Below are 27648 nucleotides of genomic sequence, written 5' to 3'. Positions count from 1 at the left end.
TGTTTCTGTATCATACGTGGTTTATTTGGAATTATCCCTCACCTGGGCTGAGGGCCATCCTAGAACTTTACATTTTCGAAGCCCAAGAAGCAATTTTGCTAAGGAGAAGACATAGCTGGCTTGGCTTCTGCTGGGCTCCTGGTATGCTACCTCTTAATTTTTGATACAGGCTGACCTCAAATTCACTGCAGTCATCCTGTCTCGCCTCCTAAGTGCTAGGATTACAAGAATGCCCTTGGTTACTTCTAACAGGACCCATTTTAGGGCAGGTTCTTAAGGGAGCAGAGGGGAACAGAGGGTGGTGGGAATCCCAGCGGATGAAAAAAAGAAACACCCTATAGCAATTTTTAAATGCTTCCCTGTCCTGTGGAGTTCCATCATGCTGGAGCCAAAGAAGTGACTGTTCCTTCCTACCGTGCTGCCCACTGGGGCCCAGGTGGACCAGCCACAGGAAGAGAGGACCACTGCCCGCCTTATACTCACATTCTGTTCCCACCCTGTCCTCCACATCTCCGCCTGGTCCTCACCAGTGTGGGACAAATGTATTATGCTTTCCTGAAACAAATACATTCCTAGGAAAAACATTCCGCACTGGAGCTTCTGTGAAAGTCACTGGCCAAGTAATTCATCCTCCAGGAGCCCTTTCAGTCTCCAGGAGGCCACCCAGGCAGTTCGTACTCTGACGCTGACAAACGTTCCTCCCGCCTGGCAAGGGAGTGGGTGACCTTTGTGTGCTCCCAGTACCACTGTGGCTGTCTTTCAGGGTGACAGTCATGGGCCACCCCACCCTCAGAACTCTGAACTGGGAGTCGGGACCTAGGATCTCCCCAGTGACCTTCCCGAGTCCCCTGCCTTCTTGGTCTCAGTGTCCCCATGTGTGGCAGAGAATTAGGCCAGATTTATTTCCAAATCATGGGACAACTCTCTGCCAGTGATAGACGGCAGCCCCACCCCCATGATGGTGGGACCAAATCTAGCCAGAAGTTTAATGTGTATATACATCGTGTTTATATGAGAGAAGAGTTTCTAGCGGAACAAACTCCTGAGTCCATAGGTGTTGTTCCACGGGGCCCGACTATTAGGCATATTGATGCAACTGATTCGAAGAAAAGTCTTCAGTGTGGGTAGAATGCAGACATGGGAGACCTTCTGAGCTGTTCAGTGACTAAGGTTTGGAACAATGAACAGATGTCCCTTTCAGAAGAGCGTGAGTGGCTGAAGCCTTGTCTTGTTACGCATTGCTGATCACGTGCGTGCCTCTCGGTATGAGCTGGCGATCTGGAATGCTCTCCCCAGGTTATTGCCATCTTCCCGTGTTTCACTGTGAGCTGCATTACAGCCCAGTTTTGTTGAGATAGGTTGACTGAGAAGCAGTCTCTCTAAAAGGATTGTGTATTAATCATGTTTTTGTTGCTGGAAAACCAAAGTTGTCTTCGTTTATCTAAAAAACAGTAACAGAACTGACCCTGTAGTCCTAGCAGCTGAAGAAAGCACGAATCGGGAAGCAAACAGGCTTGTCTTGTCTGGGCTGAGTCCACACAGTAGGGCCCTGTAGGGGTTTCTGGCCAGGCCCTGCACTGCTGAGGGCTGCCCTGAGGATATTACTCTCCAGGCCCGTGGATCATGCCCGCTGAAGTGTCTCTGCAAAGGGATCTCTAGGCACCAGGGAAGAGAGAGAAGACAGGACAATACCTGGATTCTACTGTCAGAAGGCTGAAGGTGTGACGATGCACACCTGCATCCCAGTACTTGGGAGGCTGAGGCAGGAGGATCACTGTGAATTTGAGGGCAGCCTGGGCTACAAAGTGAGTTTATACCAGCCTGAACTATATAGAGACCCTGTCTCAAAAAGACAAAGCCAAGCACTCTCTAGGGACAGCTATCCTACCACAGGCCAGATGCCAAGGCATGAGTCCTCTAATGGCCACTACTGTAATCATGGGGTCTTGCCCAAGCTTGTGCAGAGGCAAATACCTGAAGGGTGACAGGACTGCAGCAGAAACAGGAAAACAGAAGTTCCTCACGTGGGCTCAGGGCTGCGTGTTCCAGCTGCTCTTCTACGTGCTTTGTGTATGTGACCCACACTCACTATTTGCACAGTACTGAGGGAACACAGACACAGAGCAGGTAGTCTGTGTCACCTCCCAGAGCAGTAAGGGAGCTGGGATCTGAGCCTGCAGTCCTCCGTCCACGCCAAGGAGCGCAGCCGGACAGCCCATCGTAAGCGGAGGGTCCACGCACAGCCAGGGTCTGCAGCGTTGCTGGTGCCCTCTCCCAGACCTTCACGAACTACCACTCCTTGGGAAGAAAGCGGGGTTGCCCCTCAGACTTCCGGACCGGGGCTCCCTGGGGCAGGCTGTGGCCTGCTCTTCTGGACCACAGCCTGCTTGGCCTGCCAGGGACAGGTCAGACAGGTCTGGCTAGTGCAGATGGATGATGGCTTGTAGCTGCTGGTGCTCAAGTCCCCCGAGACCACAGGTGCTCTTCCTAGGCCAGGTCCTCACCAGGCCCATTCCGTCTTGCCCTGCCTGCAGTGACTTACCCTCTGGGCTGGGGCCCATGAGGCTGTATCCACAAAGAGAAAGGTGCCCTTGCCCACCCCGAGCAGAGCACCCATTCTTAGAGCAGCACCTGCTGCTGTTCCCTACTGCTACCCCAGATGACCACTGGACAGCAGCAGGCTAATTTACAACTGCTCCACCTGCCCAGCTGGCCACCAAGCTGACTGGCCTTTCTGGAAGAAGGCCCCGTCTGCTGTGTACCCCTTCTGGCTCAAGACACGGCCTCAGTGTCCACACTGCCTGCAGGGCCATCCTCCCCCTTACCTACCTCCCAGAGGTCTGCCCCGTTCACCATCCCACTAACGCAGACCACACTGTTAAAAATAGAGCCTCTTTATTGGTACCTGTTGGGTCAGGTACGATGTGTTCCCACACCCAAGCTGGCAAGGAGCAGCCCAGAGCCCAGGCTTCTTGGCACAGACACACAGAGAAATGAATAAATTATAGTTCTGATACTTAGGGACAATATAAAAATGGATGCAAAATTAAGTACAAGCAAACAAAGGGCATGAGAACCCTAAGGAGTGACCCTCGCCAACTGGCCCGGAAAGCCTGAGACGTGGCCTGGACATGCTATAGTCGTGAGACAAGCCTGCTACTCTCCTGGGCCTGCCTCCTGTGTCCTCGGCCTCTGGAGAGGGGAGACGGCCAGAGGGCAAGAAACAGAGGGGCTGGAGAGGGCAGAAGGAGTTTTGGTCATGGCGGTCAGCCCAGCCCCACTGGCTCAGCCATCCAGGAGTCAGGCAACTGACAAAGGAGATCCACCTCTGGTCTCCATCGAAGCCCAGCGGAGTAAGGCAGGGTGGAGCACGAAGAGGGCCTCGCTCCCAGCACTGCCCACCAGCCAGAGCCGTCTCAGCAGCCCAATAAGTTACGGAAATAAATTAGTCTTCACAGTCCAGAGGGTCAGCCACCCATGGCCCAGAGCAAACAGGAAGCCATCGGTGGCTGATTTTAGCCCTGCCTTGCCCTCTTTGGGCTAGGAACATCAAAGGCCCAAAGGGGTCATCTTTCTGGCCCACGCTGTGAAGGTGGAAGAGCACTGGGTGGGGGAACCAGGCTGAAGGGCGAAATCCCCTCCCCACCCTCATCGGCATGAAGAATCCATAAAAATAAATAAACTGGGCACTGCGTGAAACCAGGAGTGCCTGTAGCTGGGCCAGCCAATGGGAGACTGATACCCCTAAACCTTGGGGAGCCCCAAAATCACAAAAAAGCAGCACTGGGCTCCTGGGGCAGGGAAATGGCAGCCTGGTCCTCACACCGGCACAGGCTCCAAAGACCCTGAGGCAGCATCCTCGAACTGGCTGTCAATAAAGGGGGCCAGAGCCTCGGCAGCTGGCTCAGACAAGCCCATGAGGGACTCCAGGAAGCACATGCTGGATTCTGTGGCTGGAGAGAAGCCAGGCACAGGGCAGTGTGGAGCCTCAAGGCTGTCCAGGCTGCCAGACACTTTCTGGGAGGCGTAGTGAGGTCCCAGACTATAATCTGGCAAAGCCTGGAGCAGCTCGAAGGAGTCACAGGAAGACAAGCTGAGGTCCACTGAGCTGCTCTGGCCAGCATCCACGCTGGGTGGCACTGAGGTGCCAGGAAGGCTGCTTTCACTGTTTAGGAAGCAGCTGGCATCAAGGTTGGCATTTTCATCCAGGACACCAGACATGAGGTTAGAGCCTGAGTAGCTGTGGGTCCAGCTGGCCAGCCCAACAGAGTCTCCAGTACCAAAGATGTCAGCCGGGAGGAAGCAGTTGAGGTTGTCCAGGTTCCCCACACCTGCTTCGTCCCCTTCCTCCTCCCCACCGAGGTCCGAGTCACTAAAGCTGAGGATCTGCGCCAGGCTGTCATCATCCACGCCAGGCTGGCAGGCAGAGCGAGGCAGGCCTGAGTGGCTGGGGAGGTCTGGGGTCTCGCTGGTGCCTGACAACGAAGACACGGTAGAAGAATCAGTCATGTCACTGCTGCAGCTGTTGTCTCCCAGCTCGCTGCTCACAGGAGGCTTGGCCAGGGGGAATGCGGAGACTGTGGCCGGCTTGCAGGAGCCGGGCAAGCTGCCCGGCAGAGGGGCCTCCAGCTCCCCAGGGCTCTCCGCACCCTGCTCCAGCTGCAGACGGGTGAGCGTGTGGATGAAGTGGGTCTGCACTCGTGCCTGGTTAAACTCCACACGCCCCTTGGGATTCTCACAGCCCTCCTTGCAGCAGCCACAGGGGAAGGCAGTGTGGTCCATCTGCAGAGAGAGCAGGTGGGAGTGAGGACCCTGGAAACATCACGACCCAGCAGACCTGGACCCCCATGCCCAGCTCGCTTGCCCCCGCACCTGGCACTTGATGCCCGCCAGGCTGCAGCTGCAGGTCTCAGGGTCACAGACTCTGTCACAGTGGCAACCGCAGTCCTCCCGGGACTGCCGCAGTGCCTGCAGCTCCCGCTTCTCCTCACGGTCGATTCTTCGCACACCCGAAGCCCGCAGCAGAGCCCGCCGCTGCCGTGCTGGGTAGGGCTGCAAGAAGTTCACCTCCTGCAGACGGCCACTTGCCACAGCCGCTGCCAAGTCCTCTTCCACTGAAACATCGTCGATGGTGTCCACTGTGAGGGGCTGGCCAGCCTCTGTCTCTGGGAGCCCAGCTGCAGAAAGCTGCATGCATGGAGAAGAGTTATGAGAAGCAGATACGAGCACTCTCCCGAGTGCCCGCTGCGTGCTAGGCACTGTGGTGCATCTGTGCACACAGGCAGAGCACTGCAAAGACAGGTCCTCCCGTGTCACCTCCCCTCCCAGAAGTCAGATGGATTCAGGTTCCAAGCCTTGGCACCCCGACAGCCTCCCACATCTGCGGGCAATGTAGATGAGCGGTGCCCCTGAGTGCGCTTCCCCACACTCGCAGCTGGTACCCGAAGTCAGGATTCCAGGTGCTGCCAGGGCCAGGGGTCGCCTTACCTTCCTCCGCAGCGTCTCCAGCTTCTCCTCCTTCAAGCACTGCCGGAGCTTCTCTCGCTGGACCCGGGCTTGCTCCTCGGTAAACTCAGCCAAGGAGAAACGACGGCAGGCACTATGGCGAGGGGCCATGCCTAGAGTACAGCCTCCTCGGCTGGGCACACTGGTGAAGCCCTGGCACCTCGGAAAGTAGAAGACGGTGATGCCGTCGAAGGCAACACGGGCTGGGCGCACCCGAGGACCCCGCTTCAGGATGGACAGCGCTGGAAACGGAAGGAACGGAGGACTAATTACAATTCAAGAAGACCACGCGGCTGCCTCTCCTCAGATTCCCCCGGCCCTCCACACACCTCCTGGAGGGGGCAGAGCTGGCGAAGCCTGGGCCAGCCATGCTTATTACAGCCACCGCCCGGTCCTAACTGGTAGCATCTGTGAGACTAAACACCCTCACCAGCCACACAGGTCCCTGGACGGCTTTCTCGTTATTAATTATATATATTAGGGATGATAATATGTACAATAATTTTGTCTTTCACTTGTCTTATGGCATTTCACAAATGAATGTATGTGTGTATTTTTGTGTCTGGGAACTGAAGCTGAGAGCCACATTCCCAACCGACACACAGTTCAGGTGGAGGGCAGTGCTGGAGACTGAACAGGCCCTCAGCACTGAACTGCAGCCTCGGCCTTGCTTCAGTTTTATTTTAAGATGACGTCTCACCGAGTGACTGAGGCTTGGGCTTAAGGTTGGAATCTTTCTGCCTCAGCTTCCCAAAGTCCTGGGGTTACAGGCATGTACCATCCTGCCTAGCTTCACACTATTTTTAAGGATTGCATAATCAAAAGTACATATTTATCTTTTCCTTTATAGCTTCTGTGTTTTACAACAGGCTTACAACAGTCTTCTTTTTATAAGTCACTGATTATATTCTGATTACTAAGCTCTCTATACATATAATAATATATGTACCTAGATTTTTATAAACTGGACAAATACTGGCAATTTTCTATTTCTCTTTTTCTTTTTGGTTTTTGAGACAGGGTGTCGTCATGTAGACCACACTAGCCTTAAATTCATTATGTAAACCAGCCTGGCCTCGGGCTTACAATCTTCCTGCCTCTTTCTGAGTGCTGAGATTAGAGATCATATATTTCCACTTCATACTGTTGTACCCAGTTACCTGAGTTTCTCTTCTAAAATGTTTTAGTTTGTACTGTTAGATGGCATGTGCTGAAAGTATTTAAGCCAGGCATGGTGACATATGCCTCAGATTCCAGCACTTTGGGTGTCTGAGGCAGGAAGATCACTAAGTTTAAGTTCCACCTAGGCGATACAAGGCCTCTCTATCGGAAAATAAAAACTGAGTAAGGGGCTGGGGATTTAGCTCAGCAGCATAAGTGGCCTGCCTGACAAGCATGAGGTCACAAGTTCGATCTGTGGTACCAAAAAGTAGATAAGTAAATAAAAAACTGAGTAAGGACTGGGAATGCAGCTCAGTGGTAAGGCCCTGGGTTCAGTCGCCATTACTGAGGAAAGCATGTTTTAAAGGTACCATGTCCATACATATATGTGTACACATTACACATAAAAAAGTTAAACAGAAGGGCACAATGGCACAGCCTCTAATCCCAGCACTTGGAGGCTGAGATAGGATTGACATGAGTTCAAGGCCAGCCTGGGCTACATAGTGAACTCAAGGCCAGCTTGCACTACACAGCTTGTTTTTTGAGACCTTGTCTCAAAAAAACAAACAAACAGAAATCCTTTCTCATTGCATGCAGGCAAAGCACTCTGCAGAGGGTCAGGCCTGGCAGGGATGTGTGGGGTGTGGCCCTGCACCGCCTGCTTTGGAGGTGGGTGGGGTGCACACAGGAGAAATGAAACTGCAACAGAAGGGAGAGGCAGAGCAGGAGGCCCAGGGCCACTCCAAGGAGCAGCAGCAGCATCACCACTCCCAAGGCCAAAGGCAACTCAGCTGTGCCCAAACGTCCTGGGACAGGTGGCGCAGTGACCACTCCGTCATGGCGGAGTAACCACAGCTGCAGACCTGACCCTCCAGAGGCCTCCTAACTTCAGTTTTCAGGCAGAAAGACAGAGGGTGGTGGAGATCCCAGGGAGAGCACTCACGGGTGAAGCTTTGGGGGCCATAGATGGCCCGGGCCGGCGGAGGTGTAGGACTCCAGGGGCTGCGCTCGGCGGAGTCCCAGGCAGGGGAGACCGAAAAGCTCAGCGAGCAGGAGTGAGAGGGACACCCCGAGGAGGCAGGGGAGGAAAACGAAGAGTCCTCTTCCAGCTGGTCAAACTTCCTCTTCAGCGGTCCAGTCATGGTGGGATAAGGGTCCTCTGGGGAGCTGGGGACAGTCAGCCTGGAACAGGATTGAGACAGTATTCAATAGCAGTCAGACAGTAACAGCAAGCTGACCCTGCGCAGGAGGCAGGCTGCTGGCCATGACCACCGGTCTCCCCACAGGCCCTCCCAACTGTCAGTTCCTTGCCCCGGCCCTCAGCTCCAGCCACCAGCCCCCTCTTCTGACCATGTGCAAATCCGCAGCCCAGAACCTTCTACTCCCCAAACCTCTGCCAGGGACTTCCCAGTAAACTGCCAGGCACGTTCCTGCCATACACCCACACATCCATGCAGGCAAGGGCGGGAGGCAGGCAGACAGACAGATGGACCAGCAGACCTCACTCAGCCGGGCCCCACTCACTCCATGACAGGAATCCTGGGAGCTGACTCACTGGAAGGGTGATTCACACCGCTCGCATCTGTGAAGCTGTCTGCACCGTGCACAGCCCTCAGATGCTGCCTCTGCTTCCTCCTGGCTCCACACTCCCACCAAGACCCACCACCTTGCCCTACTGGAGCAGCTGGCTCCAGGCAGGCTGACCAGGCTCCCACTCTGGGAACAGGCAGCTTCTGCTCGCAGGCAGGGCAGGACTTTCCCGAGCTCCTCCTGCCTGTGGTGGAGCTTCTCAGACTTTCCCTCAGAAACCCCCGCATGCACAGGGAAAAGTCCCCTGCCTCTAGGCCTGACTGTGACCGGGGCCCTTGATCTGATCTTAAAACTCACCCCATCTTGCCCTCTACCAGCAATCTAGTATCTGTGCTGGTTTGAATTAACCTCACATGGAAGTTATTTTTCCACTTAAAAAAACAAACCTCAAACCAGGTGTGGCGTTCTTCTGTAATTCTAGAACTCTGTGAGACTAAAGCATGGGCATCCCAAGTTCAAACCCAGCCTGGCTACTTAGTAAGACTATCTTTAAAAAACAAACAAATAAAATAAAAAATCTCTAATAATGCAACTAACTACCTGAGATGATGCCCCTATCTCCCTGGCCTATAGCTTCTGACATGTAGCACTCTAGGAAAAGCCTCAGTCAGGATTGGATTTCAGGGATCTCAGCCCTCAGGAGAATGCAGCCAGAGAGCCAGGCTGGCCTCCTCTGAGTACTGGGGCTCCGGGCTCCTTCCCTGAATACTTCAGCATGTCAATCCCTTCTCGGCCTTGGGAACCCCAAGGATTCCATCTTGAGGGCTGAGCAGAGATACTTTGGCTCTGTGGCCGAGTAGCTACTCTCAGTGCTGGATCTCCACCAAACCTCCATGAGGTAGCCAGGAGGAAGGGGAAAGGAGAGGCCCCAGAGCTGGGGAACCCTTCCCCCTGCCATCACGGGAAACAGATAACAGGAAAAACCAAACAGAAAGCTGTCCCCACTCAGGTGTCCTTTGCGAACATACCATCTCCATCCTCCCAGAGTCCCAGAATCCTGGGGCATTGCTGTAAATGGCTTAACTCGGTAAAAATTCACCCTAGGGCCAGCCTCCCCCAAGCAAGTACAAAAAGAAAATCTCCCATCTCAGCCACCTCCTCCCACCCTGGGCTAGGGGAAGAGGCTGCACAGGTGTTTCCGGGGGTAGTTTCTCAGGCTCAGCATCCCCTTCCCTGGGGCAAACCACAAATAAAAACAACTTAGCTCCCAGCTGACCTATGGGCTCTCCCAGGAGATGGGGGTTTGGTGACCCAGAGTCAGGCACACATACACACACACAGGGACACTCAGACATAGGGAAACATACAACATGGACAAACAGCACACATCCTGTTCCCACCACAGTCCCATGGGGACCCCAGGGTGCCCCCAATTCCAATGCCATATATTGGGTGCTGAGTTTCTCCCTAAGTATGCCCAGTCAGAGACCCCTAGGACCAACTGCTCAATGTGCATGTCTGCTTGGCCTTCCCCTGAAAACATACAATTCCACGGGCCCCAAACTGAACCCCTTGTCTGTGCTCCCCACCCCCTATGCCATCTGTTCCTCTTCCTGTGTTTCCTATCTTAGTAACAGCACTGCCACCCACCCAGTTGCTCAAGCCAGAAACCTGCAACCATCCTCAACTCCTTCCTTTCCCTCCCTCTACATCCAGGCCCTCAGTCCTGAGCGTTCACATGTCACTTAATCCACACAAGGACAGGCGCAGACTTAGCGGGGATCCTGGAGGCCATCTAGTGTCGCATCAGAACCTCAGCTCCAGAACAGAATGCCTGCGCTGCAACCCCCAGCCTGGCTGTGAAGCGGCTGGGTGATCCTGCTCAGTTCCTTCACACCTGTGTCCCCAATGCCTTGTTTAAAACCTCAGAGAGTTGAGTGTTTATATGAACACCTGTCAAGTTCTTTTGACAGCATTAAGTGTTCTGTGAATGTGTAGAAAAAGAATGAGCTCCTAGATACACACAACACAAATGAATCTCACAGACATTATGTTGGGTGAAAAAAAGCCAGAAACAAAATGTATGTACATGAAATTCAAGAAAAGGCAAAACCAAGGAGAAACTACACAAGTTAGAATGGTGCTTCCCAGGGGAAGGGGCACACAATAAATAGCGAGTCATGAGGGAATTTTCAGGGTGAGGGTGAAAATGTTCCATGTTAGTCTAGATGGTGGTTATATGAGTGCCTAAAACTAAAAACACCTCTAGAGGTGCATGTAAGATTCGTATACTTTATGCCTTCCATCTATGTCATCATCAATTGTAAAGCTTGGGCTGGGGGTACAGTAACGGGATGGTAGAGCACTTGCTTAGTGTATATGAAGATGTGGATTGGACCCCATCACCATGTAAGGAAAGTTCATTACCCTTATGTTTTTGTACCTACTGGGGATGAACCCTGCGATACACAGCTTGCCTGGCATGTTCCAAGGCTTTGAGGTCCCTCCCCAGGGATGCCAGAAAACACCCCCAAGTCCGCTAATGAAATCAGTGATCTATGCATTATCCTTAAAAAACTGTTAACACAGAAAGAAAATTAAACATGTTTCTGTCCCCACCATTGCAGCTCCAGGCCCTTGCTTCTCTGGGCCTAGCCTCCCCCTCCAACTGTTCTTTAGTAGGCAAGCAGAATGATGATATTAAACCGAACATCCACCTGCCATTCCCATGCTCAGAACAGCTTCCCTGGGGGAAGCTTGCCCCGAGGCTCCAGAGTTCTGAGCACCTGAAGTAAGCCTGACCACTGCTTCTTCCCTTCCAAAGTCATCTTGCAAGACTCCACACGCCTCTCTCCATGCTTCAGCTCAACTTGTTTTCCTAATGGCCTGTGCTGCCCACCTCTTGGTCTCTGCAAAAACTAAAACCTATTTCCTTTCCAAAGTCACCTCCAAAAGGCCATCCTGAGTCCTCAACTCCACCCCCTTAACTCTCTGGGCTTCTCAAATTCCTACCTTGAACCCTAACCTCCAGTGTGACGGTGTGCAGAGGAGGGGCCTTGAGAGGTAATACATCATGAGTAGGAGACAGCTTCTTTCTCTACCACAGGAGGACAATGACAAGTGTCCATCTGTACACCAGGAAGGGACCCTTACCAGATGAGCACTTTTATCTTGGACACCCCCCCCCAACCTCTAGAACCATGAGAAATATACTTTTAAGTCACCACATCATGGTGTTTTTGTTACAGAAGCCCAAACTAAGAAAGACAGCTCCCAAAGGCCCTGGAATTTCTCCACCAAAGCGTTATCTGACCACAGTGCAATGGCCTCACTGCCTGTCAACCTCACAAGATTAGGGCAGCTCTGCCTGGTCAAATGTGCCTGTACCTAGAACAGGGCCTGGCAGAGAGAGTCCCTGACAAGGTCAGAAGCAAGCAGGCCAGCCTGCATCTCAAGTATCCACACAGAGGCATTCTTTATGCACACAAGGTCTCAATGTGACCTTCTCCTGCTCCAGGCAGTTAATTTGGGGGTGGTGGTGCACATGCCTGCCCCCTCCTAGCCTCTGCCAGAGGATTCCTGCAAGAATACTCTCAAAAAGGTGGCTCCGAGGGTAGAGAAGCGGGAGGTTGCTCAAGGTTGCAGGAAGCACCAGTGCAAGCATCTAAGGAGCAAAGGGATTAAGGTATCAAGAGAGCAGGCTTGGGCTGGACACCCAGGCTTGGGGCTCTGGGTCTGGGATATCTACAGGACACTAAGGCTGAGTGGGTTATAACCTACAAAGCTGCACACCAGGAAACAGTTACACAAAGACTGCAGTCCTACTTCAGATTTAAACGATGAATCTCTTAGGCTCTACAGATCTGGAATCAAATGAGAAATTATTTCCTTCTCTATTGGGTAAGAAAAGCAAGGAGAGCTCCTGATCTCACATTCCCCTGTCCTACCTGCAGCTATAGTGCTAGCAGAGGCAGAGGCAGAGGCAGATGAGACAGAAAGACTGAGCCAGAGACAAGGAGAGGCCAAGGCAGAAAAAGGGAATGAAAGATAGTGAAACAGTCCAAGAAAAGTGTCAGACAGTGAGTCAGAGAGTGGGGGAGGGGCTCCCAGCAGCTACCCAGGAATCAAGATCCTGACTGTGGCACTGTTCCCGGGGTGAGTACAACCCCCTCCTAGGGTCCTGGAGGAAGGAAAAGCAATTCCCAGGAGCTGGCTCCAACAGAAATTTATCACACCCCTGGAGGAGCCCCGGAGACAGGCACTGAATCAAAAAAGCCAGGCTTCTTCCGGGATCTGACTGGGGCCTCCTGCCATCACATACAGCCACTAACAGCCCACGGGGACACAGTCCCAGCCCACTGGCCACAACTGACTACACACACTTTGTGAACCCAGGAAAGACCACCTCACTCCAGGCACCAAGTAACCAACGGCTATTTGGGTGAGGGGGAGACCATCTCTGGAAAAGTCACATCAACTTCTCTGCCCACTTCAACAGTCTGACCACTGCCCCAACACCCAACCACCATTAGGGAGGGGGCACCCGTCTTCCCCTTCAGGAATCTAAAGAATGTGTCCTTTAACCTCAAAACCCCAGGCCTTGGCCAGTCCCTCCCTCCAACACCTGGGGTCACATGACCCGAGGCCCTCCAGAATTACTCCTGAGATGTGGGAAAAACACCTCCAAGCAAAGTGGTCCCCAAAGAATCAAACAGCCTCAGCAGCCCAGAGAGAGCAGACAGGAAGCACTAGCACACCCCTCCCCCACCCATCCCTCACAAAGTGATCAGAGGGAGGGGACAGTTCCTCAGCCTAGCCTCTAGGCCCTGGCACAGGGTAGTTGTCTAATGTTTGCAAAAGACACTGCTCCCGCAGAAGGGAAACTGAACCTGAGAATGAGTGCTTCTACCTAATCCAGGCCTCCTTCCTGCCTTCATTCATTCTAAAACGCAATAGTTACCGAACTCCCCTTACATGACAAAATCGGTGGTAGACATTTGGGCACACAAGGTGCAAGACTCATAAGGCTGCTCCCTGAAGAGTGAGTTGGGGGAATGCCGGATAGTAGGGGTAACGGGTTGGGGGAGGGGCAGGAAGGTACATCTGGGGCAGGGAGAGTCCCCGACCGGGTACAGCAGGACGAGAGGCTAGGGAGCTGGGACAGTCAGTCAAGCGTGGAGGAGGGGCAGGGCCAGGGGCAACAGGGCAGGCTTTGGCCCGAGGGCACAGGAAGCCATGGGAGGATTTACGTAGGGAATGACAATAACAGATTTGCATTTTTAAAAGATGGCTCAGCACCAGCACGGGATGGGGTGTGACCTGTTGGCCAGTGATGCCGAAGCCGAAGGAGATGACCAGACAAGGGTACAGGAGAAAGGTGGTGGACTTGGCCACTCCGGCATGGAACTGTAAGAGGATAGGGCTGTCAAGGGCTTGGGGGCGGAAAGTGACGAGTTCCTTACTATCCCCAGGGCTGTGAGACTTGCAGTGGAGGTGTTGGGTGGGCAGCGTCGGGAGTGTGGGCTTGGCTGTGTGTGACTGTACCGGGAACAGGAGTGACTAAGTATGTGGCTGCTGCGTGGGCGTGGGCATCGCAGCACTGCGTGATGGGGAAAAGGCCCGCGGGAAGGGGAAACTGAGGACCGAGAGGAAGTACGTGCAAAGGAGGGGTCAGCAGTGAGTGGGAGAGGACCTACAAGTGGCCCCGGGTGGCCTGTGTAGCTGCGCCCCGTGACTCACGGCGGTGGCCTCTGCTGTGACGGTGACTGTCAAACAGGTGAGCGCACCACGCGCCCCTCCCCCGGGCCTCCCTCGCGGGGTCTGTGACTCACCCAGCCGCGCGCATCCCCGCTCCCACCCCGTCCCCGCCGGCCGCCGAGGGAGGAGGGCGACCGCTGTCACCTGCTCCGGCCAAGCACAGAACTTGTGAAAAGTTCCTAGGCGACTGGGTCAGAGGGAACCTCGCCAGCGGATGCGCGCCCCGCTCCCCGCCACCTGCCGGGACGCCTCGGAGCACCGGGACAGCGCGGAGCCGGGACGCGGGGACACGGGGCCTGACGCCTGCCTGCCTGCCGGCCGGCCGGCCGCGCACTCCGGCCAGGTCCCGGCGCCCGCCCCGCGCCAGGGAACAACCGGCCCGGCCGCGCCGCGGCGCTCCCCGGGGGGACGACCCTGCCCGTGCTGCCACCCGCCCGGCCCACGCTCACCTGCTCTCCGAGACCCCTCGGCCGCGACCCGGCACTACCCGCGCCCGCTGCTGTGCTCCGCCGTACGTGCGGCCGCCCCTCGGTCCCGCGTCCTGCGGCGGCGGCGGACGGCGGGAGACTGGCAGCCGGCCCCGCCCGCGCTCCGCCCTCCTCGTCAGTGGAAAACTCCGGGACTCACGGCGCTGACGCACGCCCGGCCCGCGCCAGGCGCCGCCCCGCCCCGCCCTGCCGGCCACGCCCTCCGGCCACGCCCTCCGGCCACGCCCTCCGGCCACGCCCCCACCTCGTCGGGCGCTGCGGCTCCGCCCCGCCCTGCCGGCCACGCCCTCCGGCCACGCCCCCCCACCTCGTCGGGCGCTGCGGCTCCGCCCCGCCCTGCCGGCCACGCCCTCCGGTCACGCCCCCACCTCGCCGCGCGCTGCGGCCCCGCCCTCCCCGCGGACTCTGACCCCGCCCCGCCCGTCCGCTGGCCGGGCGCCCCAATGCTAACCAGGCGCCGGCAGCCCGCCCGTTGGGCTGTGCAGTCAGCCACCGCTCCGTTCTACTGGGTCAGTAGCCTGAGGCCACACGCCCGGAGGCAGCGCGTTGAGATTCAGTCCACGCCGGCTCCCACGCGCTGGTCCTCCAGAAAGTCCACCGGGGCTAGACGCGAACCTGTGAACGCAGGGGAGGGAAGGTCACCGGGGGCCTGAACAGCGGTGCCCAGGGCCGAGACCCTGCCCACTTTGAGTCTCTGGAAGTCGGGCCGCCTCTCCACAGCTGCCTCTCCCCATCCCCAGGGTGGAGTGACCCCCACACCTGCGTGGCATCCTCAGAGCCCGAATCCCGACACCGGCCTTCCTGGGCTCCGCCTGCACGGCCTCTGCCAGGGACCCTCCGTGCGGCGCTCTCTCCCACCCACCCCACCTGCTCTCGCTGCATTCCAGGTCATACTGATGTCCTAGATGAGGACTATCTTCCCGGAGAGGGTGAGGGGACCTTCTGTACCGTCGGGGTGGAGGCCATTAATGGCGAAGGCCCCTCTGCAGCCATCGTGTGTAAAGTGTCAGGCCGTTCTTCTCCCCTTGCCTTCTGGGAGGAACAGGCGGAACACAAGCTGGGAAGATTGGGGCCTGTCCTTCTGGGCGCCTTGTGCATGCCTACCTGGGAATTGTAGACGAGGTGTCTGGGAGCTGGATGCAAGTTTCCTGTTAGGATCTGCAACTCACCGCGTGTACCTCGTGACCACAGCACGGTTAAGACCAGTTGGGAAGGATTTTAAAATCTACAGAGCCGCCAAGGCATGGTGGTACACGCCTATAATACCAGCACTCTGGGAGGCTAAGGCAGGAGAGTCCCAAACTCGAACCAGTGATTTATCCCGAGGATCTGTCTCAAAATTAAAAAGATGTTGGGAGTAGTGGTGCACGCCTATAATCCCAGAATCTGGGAGCCATGAGTTCTAAGCCATCCTGAACCACATAGTGAGTTCAAGGCTAGCCTAAACTACACAGCAAGACTCTCAGGAAACAAAACAAATCGAAAAAAATTTTAAAAGGGCTTGGATGTAACTCGATGTGAATCCCAAGGCTCAACCCCGAAATATCACCAAAGAAAGAAAAAGTCTACAGAGCTGGTGAGAGTTATGCTATGCCTGTGGCTGCAGGCTGCAGAGCTTGCTGGTCCAAGGACCTTTCCTGTCCTCTGCCTGTCTTTCTGCTTGCCTCCCTTAACAGCAGAAAGGGGCTTCTGTGACCACAAGTGGCGTTTTACTTTGGTTTGCCTTCCCTGACTCCCTCTTTCCATCTGTAGAATGGGGACATTGGACCAGAAAACCCCACCTTCCTTGCCATTCTGGACAGGATTTTGAAGATGCTGCTTGCTGATAAGGAGCCTGAGCCCTGGAGATCCCATGGGTGAGACCCAGGCTGCCTCCATATCTTTCTGGGCTGCAGATTGAAAAAACCAGACAGAAACCTGGGGAGGGACTTGGCAAGGATGAGTTCTGACTTAGAGCAGGGAGCCCAAGGAGGGATGGTGTTATAGGCAGCTGCATGAGAGAATATTCTGGGCAGTCAGACAGGGCCGTGCCAGCCTAGGAGCCAGTGCAGAAGTGGTCTTCTTCAACCTTGCAACCTTGGAGAAGACAACACCTTTGCTGTGGATCAGATCTCAAAACAAAAGACAAATACAACCACACCCTAAGTATAGACATCAGGGATTAATATTCTAAGTAGGTATGGATCTCCTTGAGGAAGCCAGGAAGAGCCACTAATCCAGCCCCCTACAGGAAAAGCTCCTGTTCATAATCATGCCTGCTTGCTGAAAGACTAGCTTCTCTATTTGCTCCCGATTAATCAATTTATCTGAGCAATTAGACTCATAATCTTATTGACTGACGATAGTTCTGTCCCACCTCATGCACCCCTGCCTTGAGAGTTCCCATCTTTCCCCACCTTGGAACCACCTCACCTCATGGTTTTGCTCTACAAAAATCCCCAGAAAAGGTGGGGTCCTCAGCAACCCACTCAGGAACCCTTATTGTCTCTCTCAGACAGAAGCTTTCTCTTAATAAATGTATTCTGCTCTTAGCCTCTGTTGTTCCTAAAATTCACTCTTTGATTTTAGAGAACATGAACTCCTACTGGACATCTAGTAGGTTGGCAGTTTCTTTCCCCTGTATCAATGGGATTCAGAGAATAGGAGGGAGAGAAAATAGAATTAAATAAGGGATATGTTTTCTCCAGCAGAGCATCTGCCTGCTCTGGACAGACTAGCCAGATGTTCCCCAGATGTTGCTGGTGATGGGAAGCATCTCCCCGTGGGATCCCATCTAAGCCTTTCCTGTTCCTGGGGAAATGATGGGTCTGTGCCAAGGCCGTGAGGGTGGGGCCTCAGCAGCATCCATCTGGGACCGTGCACGGACACAGGCAAACACACCCACACATCCTCTGGGAGTTTCTGGAAACCTGGAAGAGTCCTGCAGATTTCTCAAAAGTTTAGCATCCATAGACTGGCCTTTTTAGGTAAATAAAAATGACAAGTTTTAAATAAAAACTAAGAAATTAAAAATTAGAGCCGGGGTGGCACATGGCTTGGAATGCCACCACTTGGGCTACATAGCAAGACCATGTCACAAAGAAACCAGAATTAATAAACAAATATTAATATATTCTTTTCAGTATGGCTGAATGAAATGATCAGCAATAGCAAATACAGCAAGACTGAGAATTAAACATCTGCCAGACATTGTTGACAGAAGAATAAAATGGCACAGTAGCTTGGAAAGTTATTTGTCAATACCTGTTAAGGCTAAACGAAGGTGAACTCTGAGACCACGCATGGCATTGTGCTCCTCATTATGCTGCACAGATGCGAGAAAGTGCTCCTAAACACCAGAAGACCTCTACAAGAATGTTAGAGCAGTTTTATTTATGATAACCAAAAACGAAATAAACTCACATGTTCACTAGTACATGAGTGGAAACGGACTGTGATTTTGTATGTAATATAACATGGCAATAAAACAGAACAAAGCATTGCCTCTGACAATGACATGGGTGAATCTTTTTTTTTTTTTTTTTTTTTTTTTGTCTTTTTTGAGACAGGGGTCTCGCTATGCAGTTCAGGCTGGCCTTGAGCTCACTTTGTAGCCCAGGCTGATCTCGAACTCATAACGATCCTCCCACCTCAGCCTCCAAGTGCTGGGATTACAGGCGTGAGCCACCACGCCCGGCTAACATGGATGAATCTTAAAAATACTGTGTTTAGAAAAAGCCAGGTGGGCCAGGGATTTAGCTCAGCAGCCAGGCATTCCTGTACTCCCAGCATCCAAGAAGCTGAGACCGGATTGCTGCAAATTGGAGGTCAGGCTGGGCTATATGAGACCCTGTCTCAAAAAGACAAAACAAAATAAACAACCAAGAAGGAGGAGCCAGGCATAAAAAAAGAATGATTGTGATTTCACTTATTTACATGAGATTTAAAAACAGACAAACTAAGGTTTGGAGAAGTTTAAAAACTGGAAAAAGGTCCAAGAGTCTAGCAACTGAAGATTTCTCTGTCTGTTAGTGTGGTGTTCCAGAGAGGCTTCTGTGCTAACAGCGATCCTGGTGTCCCCGGCCCTCCCCGAATTCAGCTCTGACACCCTGTAGCTGAGTCCATGCAGCCCTGACAGCCTGAGGCTAACCCTCGCCTGCCACTTAGTCACAAGTTCCTCATTTCCTCTGCTGCTGTCCTGCCAGTCCTCCCAAGCTTCAGTAACTCACTGGCCTTGCACGCAGCACTCAGGAAAACCCTCAACTTCCTAATTTATCATAAAGGATACAAATAATTAGCCAGGGGCAGAAGCCCACGGGGCTAGGTTCCAAGGTGTGCCTGGCGGGTGCCAGAACTCCTGTCCCAACAGAGCTGGATGTGCCATCGCACTGCACAGGACAGTGGATGTGTTCCAGCCAGAAGCTTATCAGATCTCCCTGTTCAAGGACTCCTGGGAAGCTCAGCCTCCAACCTCCTTCCCCTCAAATGCCACTTGGTCTTTCTGGAGCCTGGCTCCAACTAGGAGCCCCATCCCGAGTTACTGCATGAGCGTTAATTCAGGTATAATTGAAAAAGCTGCTTATGAACAACAAGATATTCCTGTCACTTAGGAAATTCCAAAGGATTTTGGGAACTCTGCCAGGAATCAGGAACAAACACCAAATATTTTTCTTATTTTGCCATAGATGGGTAAGAATTTGTTTTACTACAGCTCTGAGGTCTCAGAGACTTCATGTTGTTGTTAATCTAAGAGTTTTTTTAGCTTTAGTTCTTATATTTAGGTTTGATCACACGTGTGTGAGTATGTGTGTGTATGTATGTGTGTGTATAACAGTGACTGTTGAACTGAAGGCCTTCACGTTGAGCTATATCCCAACACTTTTTTACGTTTTAAAATTTTGATTTTTTTTTTTTTTTTAATTTTGAGACATAGTCTGGCTAAGTTACTAAACTACTCAGGCTGGGCTCAAATTTGTGATCCTCCTGCCTCAGCCTTCCAAAGTGCTGGAATTACAGATATGTGCCACCATATCCAGCTTGATCTGTTTATAATTTAATTTTTTACTATATAAAGTAAGGGTCCAACTTCATTCCTTTTCGTGTTTCTCCAACACTATTTGTTGAAATTTTCCCCCCAGCCAAATCAGTGCAGCCAGGCCTCCAGGAGAATGGACTTCCACCTGAGTCAGCGGGGACACAGTCCTGTGTCTATGTCGGCCCGGCATCCATCCTAGAGCAGTAGGGATGCCCAGCGCTCACTCTGGGTCTCATCTCTAAGTCAGGTCTTGGTTAATGTGTCCCAGTGTGAGCCTACAGATTCACTGAGAGTGGCTGACGGACACCTGTGTCCTGGCTGCCCTTGGTTATGAGAGGTCAGGGAGCACTCGGGTCAGGCTGCTGTCCAGACAGCCCCAGCTTTACAACCTCCTCAGGTATCCGGGAGGAAACACACTCTTCTCCACTTGTCTCTTTTCCTTCTTCCTTAAAAAGAGTTGACTTTTCTTTGTGTGTGTTGTTTTTTGTTTTTTGAGACATGGTCTTGCTATATAGTGAACTCACTTTGTAGCCCAGGCCGGCCTGGAACTCACAGCAATCCTCCTGCCTCAGCCTCATGAATGCTGACACCACACCTGGCTTTTTTTTCCCTTGGTACTGGGGATTAAACTCATAACCCCATGCTTGTCAGGCAGGTGCTTGTGCCACTGAACTAAACCCCTGGCCCTACACCTGGCTTTTTTGTCGGTACTGGGGATCGAACTCACGACTGCCTGCTTGCAAGGCAGGTGCTTATGCCGCTGAGCTAAATCCCCAGCCCTACACCTGGCTTTTAAACTGACCTTTCCTGACCCCCATCCTTCTACCCATCCAGTCCTTTTTTTTTTTTTACGGATACCAGGGATTGAACTCACAACCATGTGCTTGCAAGGCAGGCGCTTATGCTGCTGAGCTAAATCCCCAGCCCTCATCCAGTCCTCTTAATAGGCTGTGTCACTGGTCTCAATGTGGCTCATGCACCATTAGCATCACCTGTAACATTGTTAGAAATGCAAGTTCTTGCATTTCCTAGACCAAAGAATGAGAACATTGGAAAGCGGGCCCAGCAAACTCCAGTTTTACCAGCCTGTCTTCAGTTGATTCTGCTACACATGAATTTTGGAACCCACTGAACTAAGGCACTAGAAAGCAAAAACCAGGTGAGAGGTGGTTCAGATTCTTGGACACTCTCATTGATCCAGGTTGGAAGACTTGTTTGGTGTTGACATACCCCCCCTGCTCCCCCCACCCCAAGTTGGCCAACCTTGAACTCCTTGGCTCAAGTGATCTTCCTACTTCAGCCTCTTGAGTAGCTGGGACTACAAGCATGTGCCTCCATGTCATTTTAATAGAAATACTTTTGCCAAGGGAGGTGGTTCATGACTATAGTATAGCACTGGGGAGGCTGAGGCAGGAGGATGGTTCCCTATGAGTTCAAGACCAGCCTCAGCTATAGAGTAAGGTCAAGGTACATAGTGAGAATGTCTCCAAAAATAAATAAATAAATAAATAGAAATTGAAGGACTTGAGTGTAGATGTGGGGATTAAAAATCCAAGCAGTTACTGAGCGTGGTGGGAAACACCTGTAATCCCAGCACTGGGAGGCGGGAGGATCGTTGTGAGTTTGAGACCAGCCTAGGTTACAAAGTGAGCTCAGGCCAGCCTGAACTACATGGCGAGACCCTGTCTCAAAAAGACAGTAAGTAAATAAATGTCCAAGCAATTGAGTTCAGGGTCAAAGGATTTTGACAGATATTGCCAAATCACCCTCCCCAAATTGCAACAACTTCACTTTCAAGCAGCAGTCTCTGGGGGAACTGTTTCCCCAAGCCCTGGCTGTGCTCAGTGTTATCACACTGACTGACCTCTGTCCATCTGATGAGAGCAGCAAAGCAGCCTGACCCTTGAGGTTGGCATTTCTCTCACGGTGAGTGAAGTCGAAACTTTGAAAACCATTTCCATTTCTCTCTAAACTGTTGGTTTATATTCCTGACTTTGTTTGCATCATGTTGTTTTAGGATTTTCAGGATGAAGGTGAGATTTATTTATTTGTTTTGCCTGTTTGAGACGGGTCTCGCTATGCAGTTCAGGCTGTCCTTGAACTTACTTTGTAGCCCAGGCCAGCCTCAAATTTGCAATGATCCTCCTGACTCAACCTTCCAAGTGCTGGGATTACGGGTGTGTGCCACTGAGGGTGACCTTTAGGACTTGTTCCTAACTTGTCTTTGCCCTTACAGTATGTTTTACCAAGCAGAAGTCTGTAGATTTTATACAGTCAAGTTTATGTTTATTTAAGAATCCTGAATTTATCCTATATCCACCTTTGATTTAGAGCATATAGTAGAGTTTCTGCATTATTTTTCCCCAAATGGTTTGTCAATTTTACTATCACTTTTCTCTACTTAATTTAAAAGTCATTTTACAAAAATAGAAGACCACTCAGGCAGCTGAAGCAGGAGGATCACCATGAATTTCATGCCAGACTGGGCCACAGTGAGTTCAAGGCCAGCTTGAACTACGCAGCATGACCATCTCAAAATTAAATTAAATTAAGTAAAATTAAGATAAAATAGAAGAAAATAAAAATTTTAAGACTTTTTTTCTTTGATCTTTTTGAGACAGTGTCTTGCTATGTAGCCCAGGCTAGCCTCAGACTCACAGAGATTCTCCTGCCTCAGCCTCCTAAATGCTGGCATTACCGGTGAGTGGCAAGGTGATATATTTAAAATGTTTTCTAAACTGGGCATGGTGGCACATGCCTGTAATCTCAGCACTTGAGAGGCTGAGGCCAGAGGATCCTAGCAAATTTGAGACCAGCCTGGGCTACAAAGTGAGCTCAAGGCCAGTTTGAACTGCATAATGAGACCTTGTCTCAAAAAGACAAAATTTTTTTCAAACCAGGCATAGGGGCACAAGCCTGTAATCTCAGCACTTGGGAGACTGAGGCAGGAGGATCACTGTGAGTTTGAGGCCAGCCTGGACTACACAGTGAGTTGAAGGCTAGCCTGAACTGCACAGCAAGACTCTGTCTCAGAAAAGAAATAAAATGTCACCTTAAACACAAACTGAATTCTTGTACATAATGAGAATTCTATTCATGGTTTTCTATTCATGACCACTGATTTATCTGTTTCATCTTTGGGTTACAAATTGCCCCACAAATTAAAAGTTATAATTTCATAATATATTTTATATGTTTAAGAAGAATGGCAACTGATGCTTTCAAAGAAGGCTGTTTTATAAAAATAAATAAATAAATTTGATTTAGAGGCAAGTTCCCAAAGTTGTGCAGGCAGGCCTTGAACCTGTGATCCTCTTGACTCAGCCTTCCAAGGTGTGGACCAACTACACCTAATGATAACATTTTTATTTTTAATATAAGCTTGGCTGATGGTTACATTAAGCCTCAAGCTGGTATTTTTCTGGTGCACTTCGGTCTGTGTTTTAAACTTTTCTGGGTTATTTTGGTAAAGGTGTATCTCTATGTACAAACTTCAAATAAGACTGTGTTGTTTGTTCATTTGTTTTTTCTTGAGACAGGATCTTGCTATGTAGTTCAGGCCTGGATAGCACTGCACTCACTGCAGAGCCCAGGGTGGCCTCAAACTGATGGCAATCGTCCTGCCTTAGCCTCCTGAGCGCTGGGATCACAGGTGTCACCAGGCCTGGTGTAGGACACTGTTTTATCACTTGATGTGGCAATCTTACCCATTTACATCTGTTGATATCACTGGTGTATTAACCCTAATTCTGTCGTCTTCTGTTTCTACTTCAATATTTCTTCTGTCTTCCATGTTTGACTACACACACTTTTTTGTTTTCTTTGATATGCATGTGTGTGCACACATGTTTGCATTTTGGTCTGGTGGTTTCAAGATTTATAGTCGCTTTTAACTTTTGCTGGTGGTTGCTTTTATATAGATTTGTTTCTTTGCCAAGAGAAGAAAATCCTTCAAATGTGGAGAAAGAGCTATATTCTCAACAGCTAAGCTTTGGTGCCACATTTCTGCTTTCAAATTCTGGATGTCTTTTCCTCAACATGAAAAATGGTGATAGCCTTACCCTGAAGCCCAAAGTTCAAGGTACTCAAGATCCCAGAGGTAGCCAGACATAGTAGTGTGCACTATGCTGAGGCAGGAGGATGGCTGTGAATTCGATGCCAGCCTGAACTACATAGCAAGACTGTCTCGGAAAAAAAAATGCTAAAGGTGCTATGGAGATGCTGCTGGGCTCTTCGTCACAGCAGCAAGCCCTCAGAGCCAGAGAGGGATGCTTAGTTCAAACCTCACAGGAATTTGTTTCACTAGCCAGTATGCTTTGTTCCTTAGTATCTTTTGCTTGCTGTCCATTTCTTCAGGCAGTATTCTGAAAACCGAGAGGCTGTGAATGGAAACGTTGACTCTTCTTGCTATTTGTTTTTATATATCTATATCTTAAGACCAGGAGCCAGAATGTTGCCTGACAGCTGGTCTTGGTGAATGCAGTGCTGTGTGACTGACACTCCAATGTAAAATTTGTTTTAAATCTAAGACTTGATGCTGGGTGATGGGTTAGCACGCCAAAAGATAGCACGCTCAAAGGACGATTTGAGGAAGGCTCCTGTACCTGTGGATGCAGGATCACCAGGGGACAGTGTGATAACCACCGGCAATGAGAGTGCCGGCCATTGTCAGAAGGCAGAGAGCTCCTGGGGCAGCCTCTCTGAGGATGCGATCCGTGGTGACTCAGGGAATGAGGGACACAGTTGCCTGATTTCACTGTTTCTCTTTTTCCTTTTTGCTGGGGCACCTCATAGTGAAAGCCAGTGGGGAAACAGCACTTGTCTCTGATCTTGCAAAGGAATTCAGTGATAAACAGAATAAAAAGTCACCAAGCACATTTCCTCCATGTTTTTTTCAAAACCACACAGAGAACGCTCCTGTTCCACACCCCAGAATACACCCACGGGCAATGCTTTCAACCACAGCCTGGCTGGGTAGAGCACACCTATAGTCCCAGCACTTGGAAAACTACCTGGGCAGTTTAGCAAGACCCTGTCTTGAAGAAAAATAAATAAAAAGGATGGGGAATGTAGGTCAGGGGTAGAACATCCCTGGGTTCGATCCTCAGTATTAGAAAAGAAAGAGGGGGAGGGAAAAGAAAAAAGAAGCCAAGGTGCAACGGCTTGAGGCATGAAGAGTTGACTTCTGTACCTAATCAGGTCTGGACATGCATTCATTAGCTAACAAATTCAGCCTGTACCTGGAGCCCACTCCTACTGCAGTCACCAGACCTTATCACTGTGGTTGCAATGGGGTACCAGCACGTATACTAGGTTACTGAAGAAACAAAAATGTTCCAAGAAAGACTCCTGGCAGACATCCCATCATATTCCATTGACTGGGTCTCATGGTCTGCTAGTCAAGGGGATCTGAGAAAGTGGAAGCAGGCTGATCACAATTGACTGAGATCACTTCTAATCGGTTCTAAGTGAGACTAGAGACATTGGTGTGCAGATCAAAATCAAGAATCCAGCCTGCGCATGGTGGTGCGTGCCTGTGAGTTCAGCACTCTGGAAGCTGAGGCAGGAGGATTGCCATGAGTTTGAGGCCAGTCTGGGCTACACAGTGAGTTCAAGGCAAGCCTGAACTACACAGCGAGACACTGTCCCTTACTTCCACCTAAAAAAACCAAAAGAGAAGGGAAGAAATGGAGTCTCAACTGCTGACAAACAGGCTTGCTCCAAATGGTTTCATTCGACAATAAACTGATTGTCCACTAGCACTCACTGGGGACAGCAGCAACTCCTTCACACTGTGTGCCATTGATTTCACGCGTCATCAGATGGTTGTGTCACCAGTGACTTTGCCAAGAGCTTGCTCTGCTTTTTCTTCAATTATAATATTTCTCAGAAGAGTATGACTCAATTTACAAACCATGGTGTGAATGATGTGGATTTTACTGTATCTGAGCAATTTTAATGGTGCTTTGATTGTTGTTATCTTCCTGGAATTTGAGACTGTGTGTGTGTGTGTGTGTTGTGTGTGTGTGTGTGTGTGTATCACACTGGGTTTTGTGTTACCCATATTCTGTAAAATCTGATTTTCTAACTACCTTACAGGGCCTGGTGCAAGAATGGTATAAAAGCCTCAATCAGCTCCTCCCTCACCTCTGCTGACACAATTTCATACTACAAATTACTTCACAGACTAAAGGATGAGTATTCCAATTTTCAGATATTTATTCCTGTACCCATCTTTTGTTTTGGGGCGGTGGGGTCTCGCTATGTTCAAGGCGGGTCTCAAACTCATGGGGATCCTTCTGCCTCAGCTTTTTAAGTACTGGGATCACAGGCATGCACCATTACACCCAGATAGCCCATGCTTGTCTTTGTAATTCACAGTCTACATTTTCATCAGCCCTCGAATATCTAAAACCCCATTCTGTAGTGTGAGTTTTGTAACTATTTTCAATACTACCTTCATGCTCTGATGATCTATCTGTAGGAAGCTACATACTATGACAAACATTAACAATAAAATAAAAATATTACCAATGTAAACAATGACTTGAAAATGGTGTGGAACTATTTTAGCCAGCTGAACTATAGTTAACGGTGTTCTTTTTCCTGAACATAAGCTAAGCTCTATACCAACTCAGTTCCAGTGGCCCAGGTGCAACTCTTATAAGACCATGGCAAGTACCACAAAGGTAATGGGATTTCTATGGCAATATCATTGATTTCCTGGTTTTGAAAAGTTTGTGAACAAAATACCTGCCTGTGAGGCAGCCCCTGCCTGTGCTGGAGCTGTAATGCTCACCCATGCTGATGGTGCCCAGCTGTGAATGCAGCTGACTCTCAACCTTGGGACTCTCTGGCCGTAGCACCAAGCTCCTTCGGCCTGCAGGGCAGGCTGGAAACCCCTGCAAGACTGAGGTGGCACTCAGAGGACTGTACCCAGGAACAAGCTGAAGCTGCTCACCACAGTCACCTTGCCAGGAGCTCAAGGCAGTTAGTTTTTCCTCCTAAATGTACTTTCAAGCCTTGAGATGCAGGAATTGCACTTCAGACAACTCTGAGCATTTCATAAATGAGCCGATGTTCCCCCAGTAGCTCTCCAGTGGACCCAGAGTTTAGTCCATAGCCAGAGGCTGGAACCAGCACAGACCCAGGTCCTGATGCCCATGAGACGGCTCTCACAGCCCTGAGCTGACTGCCCGCCCAGGCATGGCCTGGAGAGGCCATAGTCCTCCTCAGAACTGGGGTCTGGGAAGGAAGGGGATCTGAGAGGGTGCTGCTGAGGCTGGAAGGGGACCTGGCGGGGGAAGGGGCAGGCCACGGGCTCACTCCACAACTTCTCCCTGACTGTCTGCAGCAGTGACATGAAGGGCATTCTAGAACATTCCTTCTCAGGTTTTTCTCCCGGGTTCACTCTGGGATTAGACCCTAGCTCTGTGGATCCCAAAGGAACTATGAGACAGATTCATGTCCCACAGAGAAAAGAGAGATTTGTACCTGCTTTGTCTTTTTTTGTTCTTATTTCCTACAAGAGGAATTTGTGGCCTCATTAAACATTTCCAGAAGAAGAAATTGGGTTTTAACCTAGCTTTCTAAATAACATGGTACTCTGTTCTAAATGGCAAGTTTGTGAGCTTTCTTTCTTTCTTTTTGTATTTTGAGACAGGGCCTCATTATGCAGTTCAGGCTGGCCTTGAGGCTCACTTTGTAGCCCAGACAGGTCTCGAACTCACAATCCTCCTGCCTCAGCCTCCTGAGTGCTGGGATGTCAGGTATATGCCACCACACGTAGCTCTGCTTTTTCTTATTTCCATCTGACAAGCTGGAAAACCATAGGCCAGTGTAAGAAGTTATATTATGAACCCATGCTCAGATTCCCAGAAAGGGACTTCCCTCCCAAATTCAGAGCAGATTTTGGAAGGATCTTGTTTGAGCTATGAACTTACCCTAACAATCACCCAATACTCAAAGATGAATGAGGTCTGGCTCCACAGCCTTTTTGGTAAAGCCACCCGTTCTCCTGACTGTGTCCTGCCCAAGACACCCCACTTTATACTTCTATGAGGCCAACTGGGATAGCATTCAACAGAATGAGAGTATAAATGTCCGAGAACAGTTCTAGCAAAAATTCATTTCTATTACATTTATAAATTCTGCATTGGCCAGGCCTTAGGTTTACCTAGAGAATATGAG

The 27648-nt window shown here is 50.9% G+C and overlaps 1 protein-coding gene across 3 annotated transcripts; it reads right to left on the bottom strand.

The window, feature by feature from the left end:
• Nucleotides 1-2878: 2878 nt before the first annotated feature.
• Csrnp1 (cysteine and serine rich nuclear protein 1) lies at nucleotides 2879-14538 on the bottom strand. 3 transcript variants are annotated; one of them, XM_003464110.5, is made up of 5 exons: nucleotides 14406-14538; nucleotides 7613-7851; nucleotides 5488-5747; nucleotides 4873-5187; nucleotides 2879-4782 (listed from the first exon to the last, which is right to left on the bottom strand). In XM_003464110.5, exons 2-5 carry the CDS (start codon nucleotides 7809-7811, stop codon nucleotides 3820-3822), a joined length of 1737 nt encoding a protein of 578 aa, XP_003464158.1. In that variant the 5' UTR covers nucleotides 7812-7851; nucleotides 14406-14538; the 3' UTR covers nucleotides 2879-3819. The 3 variants fall into 3 exon arrangements, with proteins under 3 accessions (XP_003464158.1, XP_063081230.1, XP_063081231.1); XM_063225160.1 differs by lacking the exon at nucleotides 14406-14538 and adding an exon at nucleotides 9228-13385; XM_063225161.1 differs by lacking the exon at nucleotides 14406-14538 and adding an exon at nucleotides 8225-9196.
• Nucleotides 14539-27648: the final 13110 nt, after the last annotated feature.

The sequence above is a fragment of the Cavia porcellus genome, unplaced genomic scaffold (assembly GCF_034190915.1).
Source record: "Cavia porcellus strain 051 isolate PalLab524CR breed Dunkin Hartley unplaced genomic scaffold, mCavPor4.1 scaffold_15, whole genome shotgun sequence".
NCBI classification, from domain to species: Eukaryota; Metazoa; Chordata; class Mammalia; order Rodentia; family Caviidae; genus Cavia; species Cavia porcellus.
This window is presented reverse-complemented; position numbering and strand designations above follow the sequence as displayed.

Coding starts and splice junctions, on each gene's coding strand:
- Csrnp1 (XM_063225160.1), bottom strand. CDS start 9,265: ATGCCCCAGGATTCTGGGACTCTGGGAGGATGGAGATG. Junction 5,748..7,612: donor TGGCCCCCAAAGCTTCACCC/GTGAGTGCTCTC, acceptor TTCCGTTTCCAG/CGCTGTCCATCCTGAAGCGG. Junction 4,783..4,872: donor TGGCGGGCATCAAGTGCCAG/GTGCGGGGGCAA, acceptor CTCTCTCTGCAG/ATGGACCACACTGCCTTCCC.